Raw genomic sequence first — 19,696 nt, 5'->3', positions numbered from 1 at the left:
TCCGTTCACACTTCTCTACCCTCGAATCACACATTCCTTTCCCGCGACAGAATGCCTAATGGGTAAATCAGGCTACAGCAGTCAGCAATTCAATAGAGTTTTGATTATGCATTAGCGCCCTGAATCTCCACATTCTAGCCTCGTTCTCACAGCCCACCGTCTGGCCCCCACGTTACAAACGATCTCATGCATTTTGATTTCGTTCTTTTGTCGGTCTTTCTTTTCCCGTCTGACGGGCTGATTCCCGCAATCCTTGGCTGGTCGGGTGGCCCGGCAATCTTAGGCTGGCTTGCTGGTGAATGGACACTTGTTCTTTCTCACATCAGCTATTTATTGGGAGGAGTATGTGGAATTTGATCGAAAATTCAAAATAGGCAATCGTGTTGCTTACGGTTCACTATGTCAATCCACATTTATCCGAAGGGGTAAGGCTGTGCGATACTGTGTGAACCTTAAGAATGATGACATGGGTTCTGAACGAGGCTATGCGATGCATGCTGTAAGAATACATTCACACGATTCAATCAGATAACGAATTTATTTATGTCTTTATTTCAAGCTTATTTCAAAAAGATGACGCTTTGACGATCCATTCGAATGTTGCTGGAACGCCGGATCTATAAACACCCCTCATGCTATGTAGATCTTGCCGGCCAAAGAAATATATCCACGTACTAGAAAGTTGTCCTTCCAAAACTCGGGCACTCAGTCTAAAATACGCAATTACCAACAAAAACATTTAATAAGAACCATAATGGGCTCAGTGCATATGCATGTAAGAGAGAAAAAGAACAGTCGTAGCATTATTGACTAAAATGTAGGACAGAAATGGGCTGACATCCGATCACCCGGAATAAAAGCAACGTAAGTGCCAGAGCTGTGGAAATCCACCACGAATAAAGACATGCAACCCCAGGTACAATAACAAGTAGGACGAAACAAGGATAACACGACACCAGCTGATGGGCCGCGTTACACTATGCAACGGTCACTTCGGAGAATATCACCTTCCTTTCAGTACAGAAGCAAAAGTCAGACAGCATTAGCGCAGGGAGCCAACAAAGCTTGGCAGCTTCTCATCGAACTCGAGGTACGGGTCTTTAGCTTCCGATAAATCCAGACCTGGGTTGTTGGCTGGATTGATCATGACATGCCATGTGAACAGTCTAACCTGGCGTACCGATCGTTACTGGAAGCTATAGGCTCGAGGGCAGAAGAATATAAACTAGATAGAATTGAATGTTTTCAGTGACTGAAAGATAGAAACAAAAAGACGGGATGGATCAATAGCAATTAACAGTAGCAGAATTCCTTGATAGAAGGTAGATTCTACCCGATGGACCACACCAACGTTTCGCTTAGTAGAGCGACCATTGATCAGACTTTTCGTCATCACTTTTGTCTTCCGCCTCTGGCTCAAAGACGCCTAGCATAGGATCCCTACCTCCTACTTCTCGGGAGAGAGTTGCAGCTTCTCTTATTATATGGCAAACGCGACCGATGACCTCCTTTTGGTCCAAGTACCAGGACAAATCCAATTTGGTTGAATACTATATTGTATACATTAGCTTCAGTCAAACAGGAAAATGAGATAAGAAAGAACAATAAACAAAAAGTGCTTGGGATCCGTACCTTGCCGCTATCGTTCAGGTGGAAGAAATTCCAGGTATAGGTATCGGTATGGATTCCGTAAATGTCCCCGTTATCGCCTGCCTCTTTCCGCTGGCGATGAATAGCGGCTGGTCGACCGAAGTCAATGTCCATCAACCCTATAAATGACGAGGGAGTACTAATGAACTTACACATAGCTGCAAGAACTCCCCAGCCCTCATCGGGAACGATCGTCTGTTTCCTAAGCACAATGACGTTTGTGTCCAAATTTGGGCGGCAACCGTACAGTAGAATGAAATGCATAGTAATCTCCACAGGATCAGTCACAAAGTCAGTGACAGGTGGAAGAATGAGTTTCTGGTCAACTATCCAGCATGGTGTTGAATAGTCAACTGAAGGGCGCTCAGAGTTGGACGCAGATTCAGTTGCTGGATCTTCGTCATCAACTCTACTGATGCAAGTTTCCTTCATGACCTTGGCCAACAACGCCATTAGGATTGCACTCAGTCGAGGCCGAATTAATCTCGCGTCACAGTCTCCAGTACCGAGACCTAGAGCGAAGTCCTCCAATAGAGTCTCTTTGAAAGTAGTAATTAGAAGTGGCGTTAGATTTAGTTTTCGGAGGATCATCACATACCCAGATATTTTGGGATTTGAACATCGGTAAGGTCCTGGTCAATCTGCCATGGCTTCTCCGCTTCCTCATCCTGAGCCCGAGTGAGATCGAGGCCAAGTCTGAAATAAGGTGCAAGGGCAGTTATGTCATTTCCCACCCCTATATCCTTGGGATCATACATATACATTTTGTATTGTGTGTCGGTAGTAGAGATAAAGGGCATTTGCAGGGTGAAGTAGATGCTGGAGACGGCAATGAGTGAAGTTGTGGAATAGATGCAGTGAATGAATGTTTGAAGTATGAGGTTAATGCGGAGTCATAAATCACCCCTATGAATAATGACGAAATATCAACTACATCATCCATTCATTCTTTCGCTATCACCCTCCTAAAATCTCAACACTTTTTTAAAGTGCCTCACCTTCTGAAATCGAGATACAGCGCCGACAATGGAGGTGATCATCAACCGTCTAGAGGCCAGAATTAAGGCCGTCATCTCACGGTCTGTTGGTGAACAGAAGAACGAGCTAGATCCAGAACTCTCCAAATATTTCGATTTAGCCAAGACAGAGTCACACCAAGGACAAACACCCTGCCCTCATAAGGCAGTTACTAGTATAAATCCCGAAGATGTCGAAAAGACCTTCGGCATCTCTGTGGACTCAACCGGTGGAAACTGGACTCTATCGGCGAAGGATCGCATCGCAATCCCCCAACATCTTAGTAAGCCTCTTTCAGAGCGTTATTCAACCAAGCCTTTACTGAATTGATGCAGGAGAGACCCTACGTGATATAGATCTTGTGACGAAAGGGGCGCCGCTTAATGAGGCGCATACCCGGGCCCGAATCGATGCCGTGCTCTTCAGCACCCTCGCCGCAGCAAAGAGGGAGGAGAGATCAAACCAGAATCGGATGTCTTCGTCCTCCACCCAATCTGTCCGATCTGTGCACCTACAATTCGAAAAAGACATGAAGATGGAATGGACTTTTCCCAACAAGCAAAGATGGCTAGTAACTGGCAGGACCGATTACTCACTGTGGTACGGAGAACCTGGCCAGATGGAAGCAAATCTTGTCGTGTGCGAGGCGAAGAGGAAGGGGGTGATGGGCGTGGACCAAACTCTCGTTTACATGGGTCAGTATACAGATTATATTGTTTTCTAACGTTGGCACCTATCCCCTCTCCTGCTCTGAACATTGGCGATGGGTTATTTCGATCAACCCACTTTCAGCTTCATCGTTTACTAGACTATTTTCTAACGAACAATAGCGATGCTACACCAGGCCCGGAGAGCGGCCTGTCGCCACGATACTGATATCTACGGTATAGCAACTGATAGTAACATCTGGGAATTTATACAACTGGGGAACGACAGCAAAGTAAGTAGAAACTCGAAGGAAATGACCAGAAAACCGTAGAGAATGGGGGCTGACAAAACGTCTCAGTACTCCGTCGCCCACTATAGGTGGGACCATGGCCAAGGAATCCAAATTATTTCGACTCTACGGCGCATCATTAATCACGCCAGTGGCCTCACGGGTGGCGGAGCAGCCCTTGGTAGGAAGAGAACCCTTTTGCAAGCGAGTGGGATTGAATTCCAGTCCTCCCGGTAGCAGAGAGCGATTTTGACAGTGGCGCAATGGCTTCTTTGACGGCTTGCAAAGGACTTTTTCGTTATAGTGATAGTTGATAGACCGGGAGCTGATGGGATTGGCGCAAGAGGGAACTGCATAAGGGACATGGTCGGCGCTTTCGCTTATTTCATAGCTAAGTTTGAATGAAACTTTCTATCTTTGACTGCTGGAACCTGTAACCGGCGGACTGCATCGTGACAGTTGTCAAGATTCATGTTTCCGACAGTAGTAATACTTCCTAGAAATATATACTGCTTGAGCCGAGGCAAGTTGCAGTGGAGTCTTGGCTATATTTGGGACGGTAGTACCAGGAAGTGATTAAAGGTCTCACATTAATTCGCCAAGGAAGCCGAGGGAATACTATGTAATTTATAGGCTATCAAGAGGACTGTGTGGTTATTAAAGTTAGTAAAGAAGAGCTTGAAGTGGTAACAGTGTGTTTTATCTGCCAAATTGCTAGATATTATTATTTATAACGCCTGCACGTTTATCATGCAAACCCACCGGATAACCCTCTTTCGGCATTTACAAGGAAGCCCGAACCCGATTCAAAATCACAGTCTGCGTCTGCAAAAACTCATTCAAGCCCCATTTCCCTCCAAATCGACCATATCCACTGTCTCCCACTCCTCCATGCGGTAACGTCGGTTCATCATGCACCGTGCCCCCATTGACATGGACCGCTCCCACAGCAATATCGGCGGACATCCCCAGGGCCTTGAAATGGTCCCGTGTAAACACAGCCGACGACAGACCGTACGCGGACCGCTTAAGCATCTGCAGACCCTGTTCTGCTGATTGAACAGCAATGATTCCAAATACGGGACCGAACGACTCGATCGTATAGAACTCCATCTCTTCCGTGACACCTTCAATCACCGTAGCTGGGAACGCCAGGGGATCCTCGGCGAGAGGGTTGCGAGCCTGGTGAATGACAGCACCCTTGGACCTTGCATCCTCCACCAACTGCGTAAGACGAGCTCGGCCCGCCGCCGAGATAACCTTGTGTGGCCGATCTTCGCTGTGCAAGCGCTCTAGGATCTTCTTGGTCAACTCCTTCGCCACGGACTGAACAACGTAGACGAGATCAGTCGACATGCAAATCTGGCCATTCTATGTTCAGTCTCGTTAGCACACATCGCCTTCCAAAAAAAGTCCACGAAATAGAAGCAGATACTCACGTTCAAGTAACCCGCGGCAATGATTTCGTCCGCCGCCTGATTCAGATCCGCATCATCCAATACCACGACGGGATTCTTGCCGCCCAATTCCAACAGCACCGGCTTCAACGCCATCGCCGCCTTGGACGCAATGACACGTCCCACCTGCGTCGACCCTGTGAAATTGCACTTCTTCACAGCCGGATGCTGAATCATACACTCGTAGATCTCCGCTGCGTCCTGCGGCCGATGCAGAACAAAGTTCACCACTCCGGGCGGGAACCCTGCCTCTCTGAAGAGCGCAGCGAGAAAGTAATGCGTTTGGGGACTCAATTCGGAACCCTACTCTTGTCAGCGACCAATTATCCCTCCCAGTGGATTAAGATATAGTGACAACACTCACCTTCAAAATCGCTGTATTTCCCGCCGCAACCACCGGAATAACTGACCTCAATCCCAGAATCACCGGCGCGTTCCACGGCGCGATTCCCAGCACCACACCGAGCGGCTTCTTCATGACAAGCGCATACGTATTTCCCTGTGATGAAGGAATCGTGCCGCTAATAGCGTCTGTTATTACTGATGCGGTCTCCTCGACAATGCCAGCTGCTATTTCGACGTTGAGCTGGGACCAGAGTGGTGTGCAGTGAATTTCATCTTTGATGAGAGTTTGGATGGTGCTGGATTTTTCGCGGAGGAGCTTAATTATCTCTTGTTAGGCGGGACTATTTCTTGAATACAAAAGTAGGGTGTTGAGTGGCTTACCCTGGCCAGATTGAGAAGCAGACGTCGACGTTCCTCGGGAGGTGTTTGCGACCATGTCGGGAAGGCACTTGCGCAGGATTCAACGGCTTGAACGGCGAGATCAGAGGTTGCGCCTTGGAAAGATTTTAGGTGTGGTGCGGATTTAGAAGTGATGGGGTGTTTGCGGTCATTGTTAGAGAGGAGGATGTCTTTGCCGTGGATGATGAGGGGAATTGCGGTTGTGGTGACCATTTTGATATCTGGGGAAGGTGGTTGTTTGTTTTCTTGCAGGATCACTCAAGTTTCCTTTTTTCTGGGGGAGGTCACCCCCTCTTCTATTTGAAGGAGACAGAGACTCCACTACCGACATTAGTAACCGTTGAAGCAACCCCCTGTCACTTCTTCAGCGTTTGGTTCGCCTTCGGAATTGAAGCGCGCCGTTAGCGTCCATTGAGAGGAGTCTGCAGGTCGAGACGTTGCCGCGTATTCTATCCGGACCCGCTGTGGCATATTAGAGTTGGGGTCCTTGCGGGGGGCTATATCCGATTCCTTGCAGTTTTCTGGCTGTGTATATCCGAGACTCTCAGAGTTTTGGTGAGCAGCTCGGATATACGGGCGTGGCGAGCGTTTAGTGCGGTGGGGCGGCGAGATGAACCACGGATGCCTTCTCAGATTTGGCTGCCTCAAAAGTTGGGGTATCTAATCTATTCAATGAGTGTAGTTAGCCAGATCGTGTAATATATGGCATATTTGAAGATTTCGAGTGAGCTGATGATGAGTTACTTTCCTTCGCAATCTATCGCAGTAGCACCTTCAATGCACCTGCGATTGAAGGGTGGTGACAGCACAAAATGCAGTTTGCGGAAGGCCGGCACTTGACTCCACAAACCGTGGGCCTTGAGCCCGGCTTTAGATCGATGTCCGGGGTTATCTCCGCTGTGTATCGGAGATCTTGATCGTATTCCGTGAATGTCAGGAGCAGGCAAACAATGTGGTATCCATAGCTTATTGATTGACCCACCTGTCAGTGCACAGAGGTACCTGATACCTTACATCAGTATGAGGGATCCTCAGTGACCCGAATCTGATGTTTAGGTCGGAATGGAGACATGACCACTTATGAAGAGTGGACGTGATGCCGCGATGGTAGATTTCAGCAATTAGGGCTAAAAAGTCATGTTGTACAACCGCGGGATTGCGAGTCAAGAGACACTCTTCATACTCTTACTTTTATGTTAGCCTCCCAATAGTCGAGTGGTTGTCCACATTCGCACTATGTATCCCACCCAGCTCCATAGTAGCACGGGTACGAATCCCCTTGAGGGATTTGTTTTTTGGATGCCTTTTTATTTTTGTTTTAGCTTACCATAGATCGTGTACATGTTCTTTTCATGATTTTTCTTCTTGTTGTCACTCGTAATAATTGACTTATTCTCAGATAAATTGAAATCCTTCTCTGATTTCTTGGTTTCGGGGATTATATCAGTCTCTCGGTACATATATAATTATCTAATGAATAGACGCCTGCGTAGTCATTTAGAGTTCAGTCTGGCCCCAGGGCTTGAAACCAGGCTTCAGTGAATGTGTTTGGAGAATATATTTTCTTTGACTGTATACCATAAGAAAGTATTTTTCAAATGCCACAGAGTTAAGAGAAACTACCTCTACTCCCCCCTGCGATATTGACTGCGGAATATGATGCATGATAGTTAGTGTAAATAATCGGTTTTAGCTGGAAACAAGTGCTGCGTTCTAGCAGCCTGGAGGACTTCATCAACCTAGGCCTCCTGAGAAATTGTACTCCAGGGTTTCGATGGCAGGTTAAATCCAATTTCCCCTGTAGCTCCCGTCCTACTGGGTACTTATCAGCAATACATAAGCATCACTTGTGATCGATTTCTCAACTGAATTCTTCATAATCGACCTTCAAAAAACCGCTTTCCATGTAACAGCAGACACTAGCAATTCGGCGAGCCTTATCCAACTACAGTCGTCTGCATGTGATATCACAACATCAACTCAGTTCTGACAAGCAAGTTTATTATTGACCTCCAGATATGGCAACCTACAGGATGGACCTTAGGGGAAAGACACTCTGATATGGATAAGGTTCTGCTCCAAAGCCTGAGTCCTGCATTGGACTAGCAAATTTATTTCTAGTAGTATTGGCGTAAGGCTGATTCTGATTTAGTTCATCATCGCATAGCTATCCACAATGAACACCTTCTCGCTCCACGCCAGCTTAGAAATAAATGGTCTAATAACAGGAGGAGAAGCTCGGCGAAGGGTTATGAATACAGGAACAAATCTGGTTTCAAATATAATCAGCACCATGGGGTGAACTGTATGACTAAATCCATGCAAAATGATGAAGGAGTTTGCAGCCTACTCATAGTATAGTGAGCAGAGTTCATGTTTCTTCATCTATACAATAATGCCGATAATGGGATTGAGCAGCTGCAAGACGTCACCAAACTAGGGAAAAGTTTGCCTCATAGCCATAACATCCGACAAGCTGGAATATCCCTGACGAGGGAATCATAAGATGACTCCCCAACCGTGGTGTTTTCGTTAGGTATTATCCTAGTCAGTGTGTGAATCTTTGTATTCGACCAGATGAACAAATAAGACATCTTTTCAGTATATTTGGCTTTTATGTACTCTTTGTTTGATTCCTTATGCCGCTTGTGTGTTGAGCTTCAGGTTGAGGGCTCAGAGCATAGGATCACAAACAGCACCAGTGCCTTGGCATATGCGGCATATGTTTGAAATAGGATATGTATCCGCAGTTGGTCTGCGATATTGGCTGCGGTGAACCTTCCAGCTAAATATGTAGCATCTAGCCAGTCAAATTCTTTTACGAACATCTTGCTGCTTTCCAACTCGATAATACCTTCCATTCTCTTCATGGTTAAGGTGCGTGTACTTGGACTCCATGGTACAGTCCACCCTAGTACCCAGTTCGGCATTCCAAAACCTTATCTGGCACACGTTGAGTGGGCAGTATATCAACTAGAGAAACACTAGGTTCGTTTGCTAGTCAGTGAGAGTTTTGATAAATCCCGCATCGAACACGATTGAGATTGCTTGTGGGTTCGAGGTGAAATTTCGAAGTGCTCCATCATCTCCACAAAACGTTTCAAAGATATACATCTGCCTGATACCAAAGCCCCAGAAAAGTAGACGATGAAAAAACTATCATTACCACTCCAGTAGTACCAGAGTTTGGAACAAGATCGTGTCGAGTCACTATAAGCAAATTCATTGTGCTTTGCACTATGGCTTGTCTGTTAGTACCGTTGGGTGTTATTTAAGGGTAGACCTTGAAGTTATGATAACCTATGAAGGAGCACCCGAGAAGTGTGGTTTGGGTGCTGATTAATATCACATCATTACTGTACAGGGCAACAGAAAAATCTGACAGTTTTGCCACCGATGGACCAAACTTCCACTGACAATGCTTCCATACGGGGCCATCGCACAATGCGGGATCTGAAGAGCAGGAGCACAACAACCAGGTTTAGGCAGCCCCGAGGTAATGAGGATGTTGGGCAAGGTTGCTTGAGTGATGTACGCATCATATGCTCGGCGTCTTCTTGGTCGCATCAACCGATACGGAAAGGCAGCTTCGATATTGGGCATGAATGATCATCATGAAAAGATCGTATGGGTTTCTAAATGGGGTAAATTGCAACGTCGGTGGAGCCACCACAAGGTTGAAACTTTGCTGCGATCGTGGTGATGATGATGAGACGGAAGACGATGACAGGGAACAAGCGGTGTCTCCTGATTGACCCTGTCCCTGTTCCTTGGCCTCATACGTGGTTTCTGTTGTCTTCAAGTCCGTGGTTCTTCTTCCACAAATGACGTAGGGAGAGATATTGGATGGTTGTATTCAACAGAAATCGTGCAGAAATCACCAGAACTGAATGGCACTAGACCACTTTCGGCGCTGGCTCCGAGGGCGGTGCAACGGGTGGAGACCCAACAAGGTTAGACTTATTTGCAGTATGCATATTTTTCGGCGCTAGTCCCAGAGTGACAAGGTCAAACTCAAAAATGAGAACGGAAACGGAAGCCCAGCGATAGTTCCCAAAAAATTCAACGGGCAAAAAGAGATGACCAGACTGGGGCTCGATCCCAGGACCTTATCGGTGTTAACGATACGTGATAACCAACTACACCATCCGGCCAACTGTTGATATTTGCTTTTGCTAATCGGAGATTATGTTCTCCCGGTCAATGTGAAGGATCTCACCACTGCGGCTTCTGGCTGCTCTCTTCTCCTCACACCATGGCTTCATTACAGGTTTCGGCATCCATCAATCAACGTTACTATGAGATCGTCTCCTACATCAGGCCACTCATGCTCGCCATGGACAACAACCTCAGATGCCGGTTTACCCCTATTATGACATATCTCTAAGCCACTGTCTACTCCATGTCCGAGCCGGTTGCAATAGTTCGGCATCCTTCGCGACGGCAACTGCCCCCGTCTTATGCACGGCATACACGGCATGCCGTCACGATGCTGACCGGTGTCTGACTCGGATGAACTCGGCGCCTCACACCTCAGTGGCTCAACCATCTGCATCCTCACTTCTCCATCCCGACCCGAAAATCCTGGCAGTTATTCGGAGCTGTGGAGCTCTGATCCCATACGTGTCAATTCCCAAACAATCAGCGCAGCAAAACTTACCCGGCTAGCATTGCCTGTCAGAGTTGTGAAGCGCGAATAACACGAGTTTAGGCTAAACGTCTGCCGGAAAAATGGTGAGATTGACGCTATAGTCTGGCACTATCAGCTCTACGCGAGGCGCGAGACACGCATCCAGAGTGGTCTAGGTGCAGCTCCTGGCAGGTCAGCCGGCTTGGTCGGCACAGTCCAAGCTGGTTCGTACACTGCTCATGACTAACTGCTTCGGAACGGTGGGCCCCGAGGATGTCTGTAGACTACGAGGTTTCAGTTGAACCGGAATTCATTAATTTCGCCAGAGGTTCTGGAATCCTACAAGGATATCTAGCTCACCCCGGCGAACACTCTTATAAGGATTGACAGTCTGGAGTCTGGAGGCGGGCTAAGTTTGTTGACAATCCTGGAGAAGACACACGATCATTACCGGTCTGACCCTTGACACTGGGGATAGTCGGCGTGGTGCGCAAACGTGAGACACGGCGTGCATACGACTTGCTGCAACTGCTTCCCGGTTTAGCTGCGGTGAGGTCTTTTCCCCGAGGTCAACCCGAGACCGTCTCCGAAAAGCGTGGGATGGACCCAGTGAGTGGCAAGGCTCCGAGTCGGCCCGACGGCTGACTTGCCTTTCTCGGGATGCCGACTGGTCGACGGTTGGCTTAGGGTTGGCCGATGATCCAAGTTATGGATCTGATCTCGGGCGAGTTCCGAGGATCACCCATCCCTCCCGCAATAAGGGGTATGGGCATGAGAGCTGTCTGTACAGTGTAAGAGGAGATATCAGTGTTAAAGAAACGTTTGGGAACAGTTCTCCAACGCAGATTGAATCGCCTGCAGAAAAATTCTCTCCGAAAGATGAAAAATCTGATCCGACAAGGAACAGGCAGGTGATGGACAAGTTTCCCCGAGGTTTCTCAGACCCCAAATCAACCGATCCAGAATGGATCGACCGCAGAGTTTGCGACCCACTTGAACCACAATATGATGCCTGGATGGCGGAGGCAGGACAATTGGACAACAACCGTCCACAAGCCTAGCCCTGGCCAGCATCATTCGTGCAGGGCAGTCAGACTTCTCCAGCCTCGGGGCCACCGTCCAGTTTCCACCCCGACTTTATGACGCACCCCAGAAGGATATCGAAGCATCGCTTATGCGCAGGTGGACCGACAGGAGGGAAAAACCGGAGTCTACACCCACGGGCTTGAACCGGCTTGCGGGCTTGCCCCCTTCCCCCGTGTTTTTGTTTTATATTTCCCCCATCTCCCGCAATTCTTGACCCTTTTTACTTCCTCTCTCACTCCTCCTTCTCCCTTTCCTCCCTCCCCTCCTCCTCTTCTTCAACATGGACAAAATGGACAAGTCCCAACCCGCCCTCTCCACCCATACGGAGAATGCCTCCCCCGGCCCCTCCAGCGTGACTGCTTCAACGGCGTCGGGTCGCGTGGCCGGTGGGAAGTACCTCGAGGGTGTCAACGAGAGCTCGGCCCAAGATGGCCCCCTCCAAACCGTTGACTTCGACCTTCCCGTGACACTTACCCAACGCATGGTTCAGGACGGCAACCAATACATCGTCCTCGACTTCGTCCCGGGAGACAAGGAGAACCCTTTCAACTGGGACCCCAAGTACAAGGCTTTCATCAGCGCCCTTCTCTGTCTCATGACCCTCTTCATCGGTCTTGCCACAACAGCCTACAGCTCCGGTATCAGCGACATGGCCTCCGACCTGGGCACCTCCGAAGAAATTGCGGAACTCGGTCTCTTCCTCTTCAACTTCACCTGTGCCTTGGCTCCTCTCTTCCTGGCCCCTTTCTGTGAGCTGGCTGGCCGTCGTGTCGTCTACACCGGCGCCTACTTCTGCTTCGCCATTATGTTTATCGGTCTCGCCCTGGGCAAGAACATCGGCACCATCCTCGTCTGCCGTGCCCTGCTCGGTCTGTTCGGTTGTGTCGGTACCATCCTGGTCGGTGGTACCTTCGGTGACATGTACCGCCCGGAGGACCGCGCCATCCCCGTTGCAACCTTCTCTTTCATCGCCATCTTCGGTACCGTCGGTGCCCCCATCTACGCCGGCTTCATTGACCAGGCTCTGGGCTGGCGCTGGGTTGAGGGTATTCAGGGTCTCGCCAACATTCCCCTCGGCCTCGTCATCCTCTTCTTCCTCCCCGAAACCCGTGGTAGCGTTGCCCTTGGCAAGCGCGCTAAGGCCCTCCGCACTCACACCGGTGACGACCGCTATGTGACCGAGAACGACCTGGAAGCCCCCTCCCTCAAGACCATGCTTCACAACTCCTCCGTCAAGGCCATCAAGATGCTGGCCACCGAACCCGTCGTCTTCGCCTTCGGTCTCTGGATCGCCTTCGCCTGGTTCCTGACCTTCCTCTTCCTCAGCGTCATCCCCATCACCTTCCAAGAAAAGAAGGGCTGGAACGAGGGTGTCTCCGGCCTCCCCTACATCGCCCTCTGCTTGGGTACCACCATGGGCTTCGGTCTCAACTTCTTCCAGATCCGCAAGTACGAGTCTCTTGTTAAGATCGGTGAGGCTCGCCCCGAGGCTCGTCTCTACGGTGCTCTCTACGGCGCTGTCTGGCTCCCCATCGGTCTCTTCATCTACTCCTTCACCCAGTACGCCGATCTCCCCTGGATCGCTCCCGTCATCGCCCTGGTCCTCATCGCCATCGGTATCTTCTTCATCTTCGAGTCCTGCTACAGCTTCACCTCCGATTGCTACGGTGAGAGCTCTTCCTCTGCTATCGCCGGTCAGGGTTTCATGCGTAACACCCTGGGTGCGGTGTCCCCCCTGTTCGCCTCCCAGTTCTTCCACAACGTCGGCTCTCAGTATGCCGGTCTGATCCTGGCTCTGATTGCCTCTGCTTTGACCCTTATTCCCTACGTGCTGTTCTGGTACGGACCTCAGCTCCGGGCTCGGAGTAAGCTCGCTAGTCTGGTTGTGCATGGCGATAGCGAGAAGAAGGGCCACAACGACTCTGCTGGTCAGGGTGTGTAAATGTCTTACGTCCCTCTCCCCTTGATCTATGGTCGGTCTGTCTGTCCCCGGTTCGGATGGATAGATACTACTATTGATGTGTATATATGAGATTGTCGGGTGTTATGATTGACCAAGTATATATGTTACCCACTCTGAAACAAAAAAGAATTTTCATGAACATATTCATGACTGTTGCCTTCACTGTAAATAAAGTAGATAAAAGTAAAGCAAGGGTATCTAGACATTATCATATATGGAGATCTCATAGAGAATCCCTTGCCTGCACAACTAACACGTCCCCACCACCCATCCTGACAAGCTTCTCTCCCAGCAGCCCCAGCACTCCTCTCCCCCAATCCTTATCTTCATCTCCATCATCCCCCATTGTATCCACCCCCACACCCCCCCTCCCCACAACAACCAACCCACCGGCCCGTTGGCCAGACCCTAATCTCCCCAGTTCCCCCTTGACATGCTCAACCACCCTCTCCACCACCCCACTACTACTGTCCTCGATCCCACCAGCAAGAACCAATCTCTTAAACACCATCCGCGCCGCCACCTCCTCATCCAACGAATCCCTCAGCGCGGCAAGATACACCGCATCCGAGTCATCAACATCACGCTTCTTACCACTACCACCATCACCACCATGACCACTGCTACTACTAGTACTACCACCATCCTTCTTCCTATTCCTCACCCCTCCCAAAACACCAGCAGCAACAGCAGCAGCCTTCGGCGCCACAACCCCACCCCCACCAGTAACAACATGCACGACCGTCGCCGTAACCTGATCATTCCTAATCAACTGCAGAACCAACCTAACCGCGAAACGATCATCCTTGCCCCCAAAATACGGTAACAGAATATGATGCGCCTTCCTGGTCGTCGGCACCACCGCAAGACCCCTATCACCACCAATCCCCCAACCCAGATTCAGATTCCCACTATGTATACTCAGCCCCCCAAGCGAGGGCTTATCGCGCAGCCCACGCCTATTATTCCTTATCCTCGGCGTCCTCTCAACCAACAAGCCCACATTACACCGTACATTGCGCAACACACTCTCCGCGAACGCCGTATACGGCGCGGAAGCCACAAAGCGGGTAGCGATCGGGTCATCAAGAACGGAACTAAGATCCAATGAATGATGTTCAGACATGGACCCCGTTTCACTCCAAGGGAGGAGAAGCAGATCCGTCGAGTCATCGCGGGCCATGCTAACCACTGTATCTGCGTAAGAGTGTTCGGGTACGACGGAGACGCCGGCAACGATGGAGAGATCGTGCCATTGGCCGAATGCGCGAAATGTGTTTACGACGGGATCCCAGAGGGGGTAGTGGTGTTGGTCGAGTTCGGAGACGGTCATGACGCTGGAGTCGCGGTCTGTGAGTTCGAGGAGGCGGACTCCGTGGACTTGGAGGGTGGGTTTGGGGTCTTGGTCTTCGTCTTGGTCTTCTTCTTCGGTTTTCTTGGTGGGGGTGGCTGTTTCTTCTGCGGCGGGGTCAGGTGACGCGAGGGTGTCAGGGTGTTGCTTTGGGAGAGCTGGTCTATTCGGGGAGAGGAGCGCGGCGAGGGTACAGATGCTGGAGAGACCATCGAGGCGGAGGTAGACGAGGAGTTTGCGGACGGGGAGAGCGCGCTGCTGTTCTTTGGCGAGGGCGATGCTGTCGGTGCGGGCGTCGGAGGGAACGGGGTTGCCGGTCTTCCAGTCAATTTCGCCGCGGCGCCAGCGCTCGACTTTGACTTGGTACCATTTTGGGTAAAGGGCGACGGTGAGAGGGGTGGTGGCGAAGGTGGTTACTAGGGCCATGACGACGAACATGGTGAAAGTACGGGTGCTGAGGATACGGGCTTGAAGGCCAATGTTCTGGTAGGGTTAGTGGAAGTTGGTACAGAGAGCAGGAAGGAGCATACCAAGACAATCAGCTCCACGAGACCCTTGCAGCTCATGAGCACACCAATGGAGAAGCTCTCGCGCCAGAGGAGGCCGCAGAGTCGCGAGGCGATCGCACCGCCGGCTACTTTGGCCGTAAAGGCGATGGCGATGATGCCGACCACGTAGCCCCAGACGGTGCCGGTGTCGAGCAGGCCCAGGTCGGTTTGGAGCCCGGAGAGAGTGAAGTAGAGTGGGAGGAAGAGCGCAGCGACGAGATCCTCAATCTTCTCGGTTAGCTTAATGGCGAAACCGCCTTCGTGGGGACACAGCAGGCCGATGATGAAGCCGCCGAAAATGGCGTGGATGCCGATGATCTGGGTGAAGAAGGCGGAGGCCAGTGCGATGAGCAGCGTGATTGCGACCACAGACTGACTGGGTCCTTTCTGTAGACTGCCCGTCTGGCGGAGGAAGCGCAGAAACAGTGGTCGAAAGATGAAGGTGAGGAAGAGGATATAACCCACGCAGACGAGCAAGACCCAGAGTGCGGTTAACCCAGTGCCTGCGTTGACGAGGGCAACACACAGAGCGAGCAGGATCCAGCCGACGACGTCGTTTCCAACGCCGGCTGAGAGCACGATGACTCCGACATTGGTTCCCAGAAGTTTGAGCTCTGTCAAGATACGACATAGGACGGGGAATGCCTACCCCATGGTTAGTAAGATAAGCCTATCTTCCCATTACGTAGCAGCTTACAGTGATAGCCATAGCAATACCGATGAAGAGCAAAAAGGTTCCAAAGTTGATATCCACCGTGCCGGGCTCATCCTGGAATGTGTTGTACAGTCCGTAGGCAATCGCACAACCGAGCCCAAATGGCAGAATCATACCAGCAGCGGACACGCTAACTGCCACACGCCAATTGCTGACCAGGAAGCGAAGGTTGGTTTCCAGCCCAACAAGGAATAGAAACAGCACCAGCCCCAGATTCGCGACCAGATTCAGGTTTGGAATTGAGGCGGTCGGAAATATGGCTTCGGTGAAGCCGGGGATACGGCCCATTACCGACGGGCCCAGTATGACGCCAGCAATGACCTCTGCGATCACGCGCGGCTGGCGGATCTTGGAGAGCGGCCAGTGCAGCAGGCGGCAGAAGATGATGATTATACCGGCCTGGTGGGGTTAGCAGTGAATCATTCGAGAGATTTGATGATGAAGAACTACCTGAATGATGAAGATGACGATGGGATTAGACGAGTCATAATGGGCCGGATTGCTGCCTTCGAGGATGCCTCCTTGAGCCTTGACTTTGGTGGTAGAGTTGGAGGACATGATGTCAGCCCGTAGGCTACAGGGAGGTCTACAGAGTGTATACGCAGAGCGCAGTAAGGGGTCAAGTGGCAGCACAGCGGAAGATTAGGAATGAAGGGGTGAAAAAGGAAGAGAGACAAAGAAGGCAGATGGAGGGGGGGGTTGCGGTGGAGGCCCCAGTTTTTCTGGATCGGGGCTTTGCGGGTCCACGTGGCTGGCATGAATCCGGGGTTGAATACGAGAACTCACCACTTCTTTGACTCAATGCCAACCAGCCACCGACCGTCTAGACCGCCAGTCATCCTTCAGTGGCGCGGCACGGTCCAGCATTCCCCTGGCCGTCAATAAAGGAAAATAGCAACTGTGCGAGCAGGGAATCGAATCCGTTGGTTGGCCCGAGCACAGTCTGGTCCGTGCTTGGCGGCAATCGCCCGGGTCGCTTAGGGTTGACGATGACAGCCGAACGTTATTTCCGATTCCGTCCAGGATATTAGACTCTATTTAGCAATAGTATAAGACAAGGAGTTGCAAGCACTGAGTAGATGGTCTCAGATGATCATCCAATGTAATGATATGGAGTATTAACGGGGTGTATCTGATCGAATAAGCTAGTTCTAACGACACATCGTCTAAGGCTAACTCCTTAAGATATTCCGTAGTACTTAGTAACTAGCTAGCGACACCTTGACAAACCACTACAGCCACTCCAAAATAGCTGCTACGCTCAGCAAAGACCCCGAATCATCCCAGATTGGCACCTGCACCGCTTTTGCATCCATGGTGAATGACACCCGGTGGTCCGGACTCAGCTGAAGCGTGAATTGCGATCTATCGAGGCTGCCTCCGAAGAAACTCAAAGTGACATCCTCTGTTTCCAACTGGCAACAAGATACTTGGTTCACCATCTACGATCAATATGGAATTTACGGCCATTTTACCACCAAAACAAACCAAGCAATACCATTTCCATCTCAGCCAGATATGTTAACAGAGAATCTTCGTCAGATTCCAAGATGATCGAGTCCACTGCAAAGCTTTGACGGTACTGCGTATCATGATTGAGAGTCTGGTGGACATCTACTTTGTGATATACCTTTGGAAGGGACTGAAACGCTGTGATCGATGTCGGTTCATTATTGGTTGGACCCTCAGGACTCAACCTTCCTAGGGCCTTTAGCGCTGACTTTCCCAGTAAGCCTTGTCGAGTCGGCGCACTGCATGGCAGTATTGGTGAAATGGTGTCGGCTCTTCGAAGTTGTAATTACCACGAGTCGCCCACTGCCCAGGGACGGAGGGTGTCCCTGGATCATGTTGCATACCAGGATCTGTTTTGGATTGATTGGTAGAAGTTTATCTTATTGGCCACGTCACATCAGGCGGTGAAGAAGCCCCCACCGATCTTACACGATATATGGAGTAGTTATCAACGTGATTTTTCAACTTCCACTTTTCCAGAGTCGGAATCTTGTAGTAGTACTCGGTTTCATAGGGTGCGACACACGAAATTGTTTTGAATCATCTCCCGGTCAGGTCGATGAACCAATTCCACTCATTGCACCAGCCCGATGGGCTAGAAAGACTCAGTCATTTTGCCAAAACACGACAGCTAACTTTCTTCTCATGGCCAAATATTGAGCGAGGTCATCGGTTACATATTAACATATCATGCCTTGGTCTGTTTCAGAACAATCTGTGTCTTGAATCAAACTGCAGCACTGACGATCCTCACAAGATGATAAAGAAGGTTCTTCGGCATCCCAAGGACTGAATGACAAGGAATTCGCCTGTGACTTTGCCCTTCTGAGGTAGTCATGTAATCCCTTCTGGTACTTCGCGGATGTCAAGAAGATTTGGTGCCGACCTTGAACGTGAGAAGGAAACTGCCAAATGGTCAAGGATCAATAACTTGTCCAAGCAGCATTGACACCTTCAATACATTGATTGTTGGCACCAGACACATTGCGGCTTCTCCAATCATATGCCTCTTGTCTGGTAAATGAGGCTAACTCTAGAGAATCCCATATGAATCACCTAACTTCGGGACATTTAGTCCGTTTCATCCGGGGTACTTCCGAGGCACGAGATGTTTGAGGTATTCCTGTACCTTTGTGCCCAAGAATTCTGCTACCCCATTTGTCGATTACGCTGGGTGTCTAGAACATCCATCTCAAGCAGTGTGTCTAGAGTCTGTCGTGCGCGCTTTCGGGCCTTTCCATTGAGTAGGGGTAGATGAGAAATTTGTGCGGTATTTCCATCTACGTTCTTTGCGAATTTTGAACGGGTGTGGATCAATGCCCAACTAGCCATTCATTTTCAGCGTATGGGTCACTCTCAATCGGCATAGAATCTCGTAGGTTTCAGTCGATCAGAGCCGTCCCTTAAAGGGATATAACTTGGTTTGGGATTTCGACATTAGAAGCGATGGTTCAAATAGCAGAGCTCTTCTTATGCATTTTTACATATCATGAAAGATTATGTGGTTTACGAGTTGAGGCATAGAGCTAGGTCATCCTCCTGGGTGTATCTGTACATAATTTCGTTAGTGGCCACCCCGAGCATTGTATTTGGATCCTTTCACTGCTGTGCGTATAGACCTATACAGGCTTGTTCATCTTGCCGAACACGGTCTTCCCTTACAAGTCATATCCATGTTGGCATATCAATTGTTGCTAGATCTAAATGCTAAGCACTATTATTGCGAAAAGGAAGACGAGACAGGAGGAGAGATGTGGAGATATGTGATGAGGAAGAGGTTGCAAGCATTCATATGGTATGGGAGTGAATCAGTGCACCCATTCTCCACATACCCCGTTCTGTGCCACATTCAATAGTCATCTAATGTAGCGACTCGCTAATATCTTCTTTAAAAGCCTTCAATTCCAGTATCACCGGTGACCACCATGCACAATGCTCGTGACACAAGCTACGCAATAAATTTGGGTCCCTTGCCGCACAACAGGGCACCACCAAAAAATCAGCGTAGGACAATTTAATAACAGGGCCAATTATCAAACTAGGGATTCAATCGTGGAATGCGGAGTTCAATTCCAACGATAGCATA

The 19,696-nt window shown here is 49.8% G+C and overlaps 5 protein-coding genes and 1 non-coding gene across 6 annotated transcripts; 2 read left to right on the top strand and 4 right to left on the bottom strand.

Moving 5' to 3' along the window:
- Positions 1–1,358: 1,358 nt before the first annotated feature.
- AtWU_02220 (beta-ketoacyl synthase, N-terminal domain family protein) lies at positions 1,359–2,414 on the bottom strand (the record flags this gene model as incomplete). Its single annotated transcript, XM_035497334.1, has 4 exons — positions 1,359–1,550; positions 1,633–1,739; positions 1,803–2,189; positions 2,249–2,414. The coding sequence occupies 4 exons, from the start codon at positions 2,412–2,414 to the stop codon at positions 1,359–1,361; spliced, it is 852 nt and encodes a 283-aa protein (XP_035353227.1).
- A 262-nt stretch (positions 2,415–2,676) lies between these two features.
- AtWU_02219 (uncharacterized protein) lies at positions 2,677–3,841 on the top strand (the record flags this gene model as incomplete). The annotated part of the gene is made up of 4 exons (XM_035497333.1): positions 2,677–2,950; positions 3,003–3,362; positions 3,498–3,607; positions 3,674–3,841. 4 exons carry the CDS (start codon positions 2,677–2,679, stop codon positions 3,839–3,841), a joined length of 912 nt encoding a protein of 303 aa, XP_035353226.1.
- A 546-nt stretch (positions 3,842–4,387) lies between these two features.
- AtWU_02218 (putative aldehyde dehydrogenase) lies at positions 4,388–6,018 on the bottom strand (the record flags this gene model as incomplete). The annotated part of the gene is made up of 4 exons (XM_035497332.1): positions 4,388–4,975; positions 5,044–5,364; positions 5,426–5,722; positions 5,788–6,018. 4 exons carry the CDS (start codon positions 6,016–6,018, stop codon positions 4,388–4,390), a joined length of 1,437 nt encoding a protein of 478 aa, XP_035353225.1.
- Positions 6,019–9,885: 3,867 nt separating this feature from the next.
- AtWU_t52 lies at positions 9,886–9,959 on the bottom strand. Its single transcript has one exon. It is a non-coding gene; the product is annotated as a tRNA-Val (tRNA).
- A 1,851-nt stretch (positions 9,960–11,810) lies between these two features.
- AtWU_02217 (MFS general substrate transporter) lies at positions 11,811–13,463 on the top strand (the record flags this gene model as incomplete). Its single annotated transcript, XM_035497331.1, has 1 exon — positions 11,811–13,463. The coding sequence occupies one exon, from the start codon at positions 11,811–11,813 to the stop codon at positions 13,461–13,463; it is 1,653 nt and encodes a 550-aa protein (XP_035353224.1).
- Positions 13,464–13,707: 244 nt separating this feature from the next.
- AtWU_02216 (Kha1p) lies at positions 13,708–16,656 on the bottom strand (the record flags this gene model as incomplete). Its single annotated transcript, XM_035497330.1, has 4 exons — positions 13,708–15,318; positions 15,366–16,028; positions 16,081–16,497; positions 16,549–16,656. 4 exons carry the CDS (start codon positions 16,654–16,656, stop codon positions 13,708–13,710), a joined length of 2,799 nt encoding a protein of 932 aa, XP_035353223.1.
- Between the last annotated feature and the right edge of the window lie 3,040 nt (positions 16,657–19,696).

The sequence above is a fragment of the Aspergillus tubingensis genome (assembly GCF_013340325.1).
Source record: "Aspergillus tubingensis WU-2223L DNA, scaffold_3, whole genome shotgun sequence".
Classification (NCBI taxonomy): domain Eukaryota; kingdom Fungi; phylum Ascomycota; class Eurotiomycetes; order Eurotiales; family Aspergillaceae; genus Aspergillus; species Aspergillus tubingensis.
This window is presented reverse-complemented; position numbering and strand designations above follow the sequence as displayed.